General features: G+C 40.7%; 1 protein-coding gene across 5 annotated transcripts in view; it reads left to right on the top strand.

Moving 5' to 3' along the window:
• The first annotated feature begins 6 nt into the window (after window positions 1-6).
• Window positions 7-10324, top strand: part of ATE1 (arginyltransferase 1) — a 39887-nt gene continuing 29569 nt past the window's right edge. For 4 of the 5 annotated variants that reach the window (XM_019617899.2, XM_019617900.2, XM_019617896.2 and 1 more), the window contains exons 1-6: window positions 7-71; window positions 683-746; window positions 1629-1691; window positions 2342-2445; window positions 3202-3474; window positions 9305-9537. In XM_019617899.2, the coding sequence (XP_019473444.1) occupies window positions 685-746; window positions 1629-1691; window positions 2342-2445; window positions 3202-3474; window positions 9305-9537 (735 nt within the window). In that variant the 5' untranslated portion in view covers window positions 7-71; window positions 683-684. Of the gene's footprint in view, window positions 72-682; window positions 747-1097; window positions 1164-1628; window positions 1692-2341; window positions 2446-3201; window positions 3475-9304; window positions 9538-10324 lie in introns of those variants that run through there. The other variant, XM_019617897.2, reaches the window with a different exon arrangement.

Raw genomic sequence — 10324 nt, 5'->3', positions numbered from 1 at the left:
CGAGTACTTCGGGGGAGAGGACGGGTACCGCTGCGGCTACTGCAAGAACGAGAGCGGCAACCTCTCCCACGGTGCGGGCCGGGCCGGGCGGGGAGCGGGCCGGGCTCTGAGGGGGCCGCGGGAAGGGAGGGCCGTCTCTGTGGCTCCGTGCTCTGCCTGGGGCACGAGTGCACCGACAGGGTCGCGTCCAGCTCTTACGTGCTGGTAGTAACGCTCAGACTCACTTATGCTCGGCTCCTGACCCAAAAGTCACCCAAACGTGTGAGGTGCTGCTGTTTGGTAGATGCCTGCAGAAGTTACAGGTTGTTGTGCTCTTCGAGTAACTGAGGTGAGCCTGCTTGTTTAGGCATGGCTGTGTTTAAGAAGGCTAAAACCTCGTGTTTCCCAGGTGACTTTCTCAGAGAGAGGCAGCTTATCCTCTCGGCAAGGCTGGGAGCTTAAAGCGTTTCTGTTTGGGCAGCCCAGGGAGAGCACAGTCCCAGCCCCAGGGGAAGGAATAGGAAGAGAGGAAAACTTGCTGTCTTTTAGTCACTGATGAGATTCACATATGGTCATGTCCTTGAGAGACATCTGTTGGTGTCATGTTAGCTGTGTCGTTTTATGTAACTTCTGTAGAACTTGTGACATCTTAATGTGTTAAAGTGTAGTTGTTGCCAATCAAGCGTGTTACTGTTTCTTTCAGGTATGTGGGCACATTCAATGACGGTTCAAGATTACCAGGACCTCATAGATAGAGGATGGCGAAGGTAAATATAAAATAACATCACCAGCTTAGATTCATTCTTCTTTTGTTCTCCTTTTCTAATAGAATCCCTTGACCACAGAAAATGCTACTTTTCCTTTTCGATCTCTTTTAGGGGCATGTGGATGATAGGTATTTTCTTGTCAGTACTGGAGTTTGTGCCTGCAGAATAAGGAGCAGAAATGAAAGAGTATGTGTGCAAGGGGAGTGTAGTGGAAATGCAAAGTCACAGCTTGAAGCAGTGATTGAGCACCTGGTGGAAGGCAGGGCCAACCCAGGGGAGCTCAGGTGCATGCAATGTACCTGAGTGACTGGAAGGGCTGGAGCCAGGATCCACCCCTTCCCGGACCTCATTTAAGGGTTAGCAGTGGAGGTGAGGGGATCTTGCTGGAGAACCCTGCCTAACTGAGGTCTTCCAAGAGTAAGTGGTCTCCTTTGTTTCTGTGTCTGTGGGTGCTGTGTTTGAGCATATCCTCGTTTGCTGCAGCCTAGGACTTGGCTACTCTGTGCTATCATTGCTGCACTTTCCGTTCTGTGACAGTGTTACAGGCAGTTCTTGTCACATTGCTTGTAGTTACTTCTTGGGAATAAGTGTGGATGTTCAGGTGGGAATGTGCTGGAGAATCGAAGGTATTGTTCTGATACATAAAAAGCACGCTAGATGCAACATGCTTTTCTTAGTTGTGCTCTCTGGTGAACTTTCATTAATTAAAATCTATTTATTCTAGATGGATAATATGTTAATATAATGGTAAGAAGCTATGGAGCTTCCCTTTCAGCTTTTGCTACTATTTGTGTAAGATTTTGTTGCTACTTAAGAATGTTGGTTAACATTAATATTGTAAGATAAACGATGATGAAAAATGGTATTTTTTATTATTTTTAGAAGTGGAAAATATGTCTACAAACCTATCATGAATCAAACATGTTGTCCTCAATACACAATAAGGTAAGAGAGTTGGCTTATAGTACTGTAAGTGATTTGACCATTTCAAGTGTGTGCAACCATTATGTTTATTGGCTTAAACACACAGGACTTAAGTTCATCTACTTTTCATTATACCAAGTATATTCCATTGAGTTTGTGCCCAGGCACATTGGTAACTCTGTGATGTAGTCATTGGCTTTGTAATGTTTTTCTGTATGCAGTCTGTACCCTTCCCTTTTGTTTTGCACTGCAGTCCAAGGCAAGAGTTCAGTGACTGCTGTTTTGTTTGATGGTGCAGGTGAACCTATCTCTCCTAAACTGCTTTAGTAGCCCAAATAAAAGAGGCTGTCAATTGAATAGTTGATTCTAGATATGCTTTTCTGCCACTAGTGGTTAGATTCAATGTTGTGTCTATAGATAACTAAGTTAAAAATTTCTAATGTGTTGTCCTCCTAGGGAGAACTTTTCTTTCTGTAGTGCTTCAGATCACAGTGATATACTTTTGTGATTATTGACTGTGTGTGTATTGCTATAATAATGATATCATGGAGAAAAGGAGAGCATAATATTATCAAATCAAGAGTGTTGATAAACTATTTGGCCACTTATTACTTCATAAATGTCCTTGTATTTTGAAGAAATATATGAAGCATTCATAACTCTTTTTTAAGATGCCAGGCACTCCGTTTTCAGACCTCCAAATCTCACAAGAAAGTTCTTAAGAAAATGTTGAAATTCATTTCTAAAGGAGATGTTTCAAAAGCAGTGAGTGAAGGTAAGAAACTCCTAGATTTGGAAAAAGCAAGGCTGATGTTTGAAATGAGGATCAAGTTGCTGACTGAATGATTGAATGGCATCAGTGTGATTTGTTGTTTTTTTTCTGCATGCAGTCCCCTTTGTAAAGGCCTGACTAGGTTATGTCTTTACAGTATTTTGAATCAAGGACACAATGCAGTGCAGAGAACAAATTGTGGCAGCTGCCTTGCTCCACTGAAGGATATTTCATTGCTTTTTGCATGTACCAGTGTATTTTCAGTTTTATGTCTAGACACAAGCTTGCTTTGTAGCTGATGCTGTAGAGAATCAGACTGTTATTAACTACCATAAAAGTGATAATCCAGAGATGACCGAGCAGGACAGTGAAAAATAATAAGAAACAAGAAGGGTTTTTCTTCCAGGTGACCGAGGGGTGACGCACTTTGCTTATCCAGCACCAAAACCAGCTACTTTCAGTTGTGGTGGAACCTGCCGTGTCAGTTCTGAGACCTAATTTCCCTCTTCTAACAGGACTTGTAGTGTGAAATTAGTGGAGACTTCCCAATTTTGTTGGAAAAAAATAAATCTCTTATTTATAAGATGATGCTAGTAAGACTGGCAAAAAAAGCTTTCTGTTTTCGAACTATGCCAGATGCATCTGTTGAAAGAACAGTTGCAAAATTGGAAATAAGTTGATCTCGATGTTAACAGTGCAGGGTGTGAGTTGTGGTTACACAGAAATAAATCAACTCACGCAATTCTTAATTGTTTACAGAAGAGCCTATGGATTCCCATATAGAGGATGCAGTCTCGTGTGGTTTTGTACATAGAAGTGAATCTCATGTCAGTGAGGCTGAACTGACTCCCTTAAATGAGGATCACACAGACAGAGTGGAGAACAAAGATGAGGAGAAAGGAGAAACAGAAGAAGAGGTGAATGTGAAGAAGGCAGAGTTGGCTTCTCTTCAGATACGTGGAGATAAAGATGCAGCAGTCCCTGGAGAACCATCACCTTCTACTAAAACTGTTCATGCACCACCAAAGCCAGGTAGTTACATTTCTGGTAGTAATTGGAACGTGTTTTCATTACTTGCAGGTTTTTAAAATCTTTCTTTTTTTAATCTTGCCTATCTTCCAATTCAGGAAATTGTTGTTTCTTGTTCTGTATACCTTTGCCTATTTATGAAATTATACCGTGTGTATTGATAGATGCTGCATGTTACTTGTTTTTGTAGTTTTTCCTGGATGTTGCATTGATTTCCATCATGCTCAGCTTTCCAGTGTAGTTACTGAAAATACCTATATACAACTGACAGTTTTGATGTTTGAAAGCTGTGTAGATTGTGGTCATAAATGTCAAGGTGATTGAATGTCATCAGACATTGGGATCTATTTCCAGTTTGGAATACTTTTTTGTGCAGAAAGACATACAATCCAGTTTTCCCTTTCTCCTATGGGGATGCTGTTACCTCAGGTTTAGGTACCTTGAGGTGTGTTTGTGCTGCAAGAGTGCTAGCTGTGGGCTTAAGGCTTAACCATTGTTTCCTTGTGCAGCAGTGAGAAACCAGTTGGAGATCTAATAAGAGAAAGTATTGTTTTTACACTTCTTTGTATCTGTAGGCTGTCTTGTTATGCAAAGTGTACACCCCAAGATTATACTGCACTAATAACTGGCTTAAGGCTGTATTATGTTTTCATAGCCTGTTAGCTGCAGACCTGACTGGCACTAGAAATACACCCAGTCTAATGATGTGTGCTTTAAGGAAATTACATTGCTTTCCTGGGGGGGAGGGAAGAAAAGTACAGATACTGTTCTTCTGTTTCCTAGTTGAGATTTTTCCATCAGTTTGGGAGCTTGCCTTGTTCTAGATTTCCGGATAACTGGCTTAGAAAAGCAATGTCACAAGCAGATATGAGACTATAAAATTGTAATATTTCTACCTTTTTCTTACTGTGAACTTAGAGTTATATTTCTGTAAGGAAGTATGGTAAGTATGTGTACTAAGTAAGGCAACCTTGAACCTTGATCATCTTAACTGTTGACACCAAATGTCACAGCTGGTATCCTGTGTGCCATGGCCCTGTTTGTTGCACTTGCAGAGAAGTTCTTGAGGGTCATTGGATAAAAAGAAAATGCTGGGAAGTTGTATGGCAACTGCTGAGTCATGGTCTGAACCACTGATTGAGCACCTGGGAAAGGACCTGGTCAGCCCTGGGAGCACAGGTGAAGGCAGTTCAGCTGTGTGACCAGAAGGGATGGAGCCTGGCTGCACCTCTTTTAAACCCCACTCTTAAACTGCCACTGGAGGAGGATCTTTGGAGATCTCTCCTCTGTTTGGAGTCTTTCCTGCAAGCCTAGATCTTCAAAGATGGATGAGCACCTTTACTTTTCCTTTGAAATACCATCTTATCTGCGCTGGTCCCTTTGCTGTTACACTCCTGTATTGCCCTTCTGACTGACAGAAGTTTTGCTGCTGGGGCATTCATGCAGAGTGCTGTGGATGGTCACTTACAGCTGCTTGTGTGCCCTGTTCTTGTGGGATGTGCTAAGAGGCAGGTGGGTTATTGTCAGCGTAAGTCATCTGAGTAACAGCCTGAGTAGGAGAAGGAAGTGGATGCACCTTATAAATGCTTTGTGGGCCAAGGGTTGCAGGTGAGGCAGCCTCATCTTGCAGGTCACGTTTTCAATTTTGCACGGTTTCCAAAATGATTCAGAGACATTGAGGGTATTTTCTGGATTGCAGTTGCATGTGGAGTAGCAAGCATGGTTGAAATCCTGGTGAGAACTGGATGCTTCGTGGTTTCTACATAGGTTGGGCTGTCATACTAATTCCTAATTTTCACATACTATATATTGTGGTGTTAATGAGAGCATCACTTCTGTTTTCAAAAGACTTTGCCTCCTCCTGTGGGTTGGTTACTTTCAAGGCTGACACTTCAAAAGAATGTGAACAATCACTCATACCCCAAGAGCATCAGGTTTTCAGCAGCAATTTTGCACCTGAACAAAAAGGAAAGCTTGGGCAGAAAACCAGCAGTGCAGCACAGAACTAATGCAAGTTCCTAGAAAGCTTGCCTGGAATCTTCAAGATTGTATTTTAGTTTGACCACGTGGCTGTGCTGTGCAAATTTCCAAGCTCCTCTTGTTTTTAAAATAATCAGCTTTGCATGTAAACTTCATTTTGGAAACAAGATGTAGAAATGGACAGCAGATGGCAGGCTTGGGTAACGAGAGCTGATTTGGAGGGGGTTGAAAAACAGTCTTCAGTTATGTTAATAACACCGAGTCACTCTGCAAATGCAGGTAAGGGGAGTTTGAAACGTTGTTTTCACTGGGTGTTTCAGAAAAAGAGGGTTAATCTTATAGAGGAGAAATATTCATTAAAAGAAGAAATTCATCAGAAATTTTTTTTGTTTGTTTCAAGTAGGTGATGTCCCAGGTCAAATTTAGTTCAAAATTTTCCAGATAGAGAGATGTTTAGTTTTCATCTTGGAAAATGTAGACTTATTCTGTAATAAGATTGTTTAATTGTATTTTTATTCTTTTATAAACAGGTCACTGTCCTATAGGAAAAAATGGGCTGTTTCTGCACAGTTTCAGATGGGAAAGGTTTGCTTATGTCTGCATGCACATCCATTGTTTTAAAAAGTTTTTCTAGCTAACTTATAGCTTATGGAAGATATGAGACAAGAAACAGAGCCCAAGGCAGATGAAGTGCTGTAACATTCTTTAGATTTATCATGAGTATTTTAAATAAACTCATCTACTGACTTGTTTATCCCTGGTCAGATCGCATAACATCTGTAATGGTCTCAGGATATTTGTCCTTTTCTGGTGAATATTTTTGTCTGAATGAGACAAATATCCAAAGACAGTAGGACAGAGGTAAGGATACTCAGTTGTGCAATCTGCTTGTTCAGCTGTAGGAAGTCTGAGGGGGTGCAGAAGTGGTATTAGCTTCATTTCTGAAATGCTCTCAGCACTTCAGCTTTCATGGAGCCCCCATGGAACAACCAGACTGGGTGAGCTCTGAGGAGCTTACACCAGCATTGTACTTATGAACTGTTTTCAAGAGTTTTCCATGGCTCTCATAGAGAAAGTCTTTAAATGAGAACCAGTAACATTGGTAAAAATGTAACCTGTAGGTTGCAGAAAGTGCTTATGTGTTAGGGTCCTGCTGTTTGTGATAGTTCAGGTGTTATTCTTTGTTGTTCTTCCTGATTTATATGTCCATATCCAAAACAGAATCTTGATGTTGTGCACTTGAGACAGTGGTACTGTGAAAGTCTTATGGATCCTGTAAGTTCTGAGCAGTTCTCACTGCACTTTTGGTAATGGTAGCTATATATTTTGAGATAACCATCCCTTTCCTAAGTCTCCTTGTGGCATCTACAAATCATAGAATGGCCTGGGTTGAAAAGGACCGCAATGCTCATCTGGCTTCAACCCCCTGCTATGTGCAGGGTCACCAACCAACAGACCAGGCAGCCCAGAGCCACATCCAGCCTGGCCTTGAATGCCTGCAGGGATGGGGCATCCACAGCCTCCTTGGGCAACCTGTTCCAGTGCCTCACCACCCTCTGGGTGAAAAACTTCCTCCTAATATCCAACCTAAACCTCCTCTTTCTCAGTTTAAAACCATTCTCTCTTGTCCTATCACTATCCACCCTTGTAAACAGCCATTCCCCCTCCTGTTTATACACTCCCTTCAAGTACTGGAAGGCCACAAGGAGGTCAAGCTTTTCCAAGCTAAATCATGATTCTCCATGAGCTGAACTGTTGGCTTGATGCAACCAAACGCAGTGAGCTTTGCCCTAGAAAGCAGTTAGCAGGATATTAACAAATAATTTTTATTGGCTTAGGAGTAAAATCTGCTTCCCTTAGTCCAGTTGCTATTCCTTTTATCTTGTTCTCATAAAACTGTTATCTCTGGTTTCTAACTTATGCTGTACCTCTAACTAGAGCTTGTGCTTGGGATTTAATTAAAATAATTAATGTACATCTTGGGAAAAAGACAGGTCACCATTCTTTTCTTTAACCATCTTCATTGCAAAATGCACCAGGAAAAACAAAACTGATAAAGTAGTGTTTTAACCTTCAAATAAAATACTGCTTTTTCAGTATATTAGTATGAACCAAAACAGATATACCCAGGGTGAGTGAAGTCATCACATTCTGTATGGTTTGTGCATTAGGAAGAATAGTTTATAGCTTTACTGATGCTTGAAAATTGGTTCCAGTAGGAAGTATTTTGACAATTTCTGTGGTGTATTGGTAACAATAGATGAAGCTGTGACTCTGAAGGCTGCAGTTCTATGCAGGTGAAGTGAACCTAAGCACACTGTGAGCCTTTCACCTTTTACCATTTCCAGTCTGCAGAAGGATGCAAGTGCTTGCCCTTATCCACGGGAAGGTTTGAAGTGGGTAGAGGACAAAAGGAAAGTATCATTTTTGGCCACAAAGTTACTGGTGAGGAAGAAGGAAAGCTCTAACCATATTTTTCCTAGGCCTCCTGGAAGAAATGATTTCCACATAGTTTGCAGCCCTCCTACAGAGTGAAGTGGGATAAGGCATAGTTAAGTCTGCATTTGGATTATTCTTCATTTCTCATAAATATTAGCTGGGTTGGAAATATCTTGTCTTAATGCTTCAAATGAAAGCATCTCACCATTCTGGTTACGTTCCCACTAAGTCTTTCAATAGTTGCCAGTGTGTCCTTTGCAAATATATGGATTTCAGGAGCAAGCTAATAGCGTCAAATACTGCTTCAGCAGTTTGTCATAATATTTGTTACAGTTTTTGTTCTGTGCAAGATAAATGATTCTGTGCTTCCCTCTGTGGGCCTAGTTTGTTCCATTATTCCTCTCCTTTTGAAATCGTTAGTATTATGGATTATTTTTGGCCTCCAGCTCATTTACCACTGTATGTAAAATAAATAAAAACACAGAACGAGAGTCAGTTTTATAGGAATTAACTGGATTAAGTGGCTGCTAATACAGTTCTGAGTGCAGCTTTCCCTCTGTATGGAACTTTCTACAGCAGCTGCAAGTATCAGGCAGGTATTCCCTGAAAATTCATGAATTCTTCCACCACTGTTTCCAGCAATGCAGCAGCTTCATACGGCTTTAACACAGCTTCTGGAATGAAGTCTGATAGTCACTTACTTCTCTGCTTCCTGGAGTGGCTGATAATGGTGTGTAAAAGTGAAAGAACTGAGTGTTAGGGGAAAAAATCTTGTTTTTGTAAACTTGTAGAAATCTGGATTTATGCATTTAAAATCAGTATCAATTAAAATCGTGAGATGTGGGGGAAAAATTGCGGTTGGGAATGGGTTATTTATTTGGTGACTGTCCTTTCAGCACATTTTGTGGGTAGAATGGACCACGGGCATCTTTTTCTCCTTGATTTAAGTGGAGTATTAATTTTATAGTGCTTGTGTTTTTAATGCAGTAGAATAATTCTTTATGAATTTGACAGTGAGGTTTTGTGGTTGTGGTTTGGTTTTGTGCTTTTTGCTGTCAGTGTTTCAAGCTGATCCTGGTGCTGTTTGGATACGAGGCAGCATAATATCGTGTGCTAAACAGGAGCTTTTTGTTGCTCGATGAGAGGGATTTAAGGACAGACTTAAGAGGAATTCTACTTGTACTACTTTTAAAATATATTCCTGACTCTGGATTAGAAAGCTGCAGAGGAAAAAATCATTGCAACTTCCCTTGACGCAGGGTATTATCACAAGCTGTAACGTGGAAGACCGTGTTATATTCAGACCATGGTCTGCAATTACTGGTAGTTTTAACCATTGCTTTTCAGTCATCGTGTGAGGGCTACTTGTGGCTTGCACAATGTGGTGTTTAATTCTTTGCCTGTTTCCTTACAGGCAAAGGGGCTGATCTGAGCAAGCCACCGTGTCGAAAAGCGAAGGACATACGGAAAGAAAGAAAACTGCAGAAACTCCTTCAGAATCAGAGGTGCACCCTTGAAGGCTCTCCACTTCAAGCAGAACATCAAGCTCTACTCTTGCAAAACTCGAAGTCTACAGCAAACCAACCAAAAAGCATTGAAGACTTCATTTTTGTCCCTTTACCTGATGATGCACCGCACAAATTGGAGGTAATGGGTCATTCACTGCTGTTGGAGGCAAATTACAGAAAAGTCTTGGTTTTTGGAACTCTGCAAATGCTTAGGTGTTTAGTTTCTGTGGCTTTATTAACTGGCTGCAGTTTAAATCTTAGAATTTATGTGGTACGTGATGATATTTTTGGTACAGCTGAGCTTTGTGTAACCACAAGGGGGTAATCTTGCACTTGCAGTCAGTTGTAGAAGAGAGCAGTGCAGTGAACGAAACACTTGTAAATTGATTTCATACTGAGTGACTTGAAAATGAAAGACTTTGAATTAACTGAGTGTTGAACGATGAGAGACATTCAATATTTAGTTTTGCAGCATATAAGTAGTTAAATTATCTATGCTACTGAATCTTGGCTAGAAAGCAGTAACTGTTGATAAAACTAAACAGATGAGAAGATAGCTCTTTTATAAATGTCTGTGGTATGTGTTGATGTCTTTAGAAACTGTAAAAGTTATGGTCGAAACCAGCATAATATATTGGTTGCAATTAAATCTATTTTTGCTATAGAAGTAGTTACCTGGAAGGCTTTGGGACATGCTGACACTGGTTAATTGTAAACACATTTTTTTTTTTCTCTGGAAGCTGGAAAGCTTTCTGAATATGTACATTTTCCTTTAGCTACTAATGGTACTAGAAATTGAATTTGAATTGTATTTCTGGTACTTATTTGAAATGGTGGTGACTTAAAAAATGCACCCTCAGTAACTGACAAGAAACCATGGGACTGATCTATAATTGCTAACTCTTCCAGGTTTATGATAAGTTAAC

The sequence above is a fragment of the Meleagris gallopavo genome, chromosome 8 (genome assembly GCF_000146605.3).
Source record: "Meleagris gallopavo isolate NT-WF06-2002-E0010 breed Aviagen turkey brand Nicholas breeding stock chromosome 8, Turkey_5.1, whole genome shotgun sequence".
Taxonomy (NCBI): Eukaryota; Metazoa; Chordata; class Aves; order Galliformes; family Phasianidae; genus Meleagris; species Meleagris gallopavo.
This window is presented reverse-complemented; position numbering and strand designations above follow the sequence as displayed.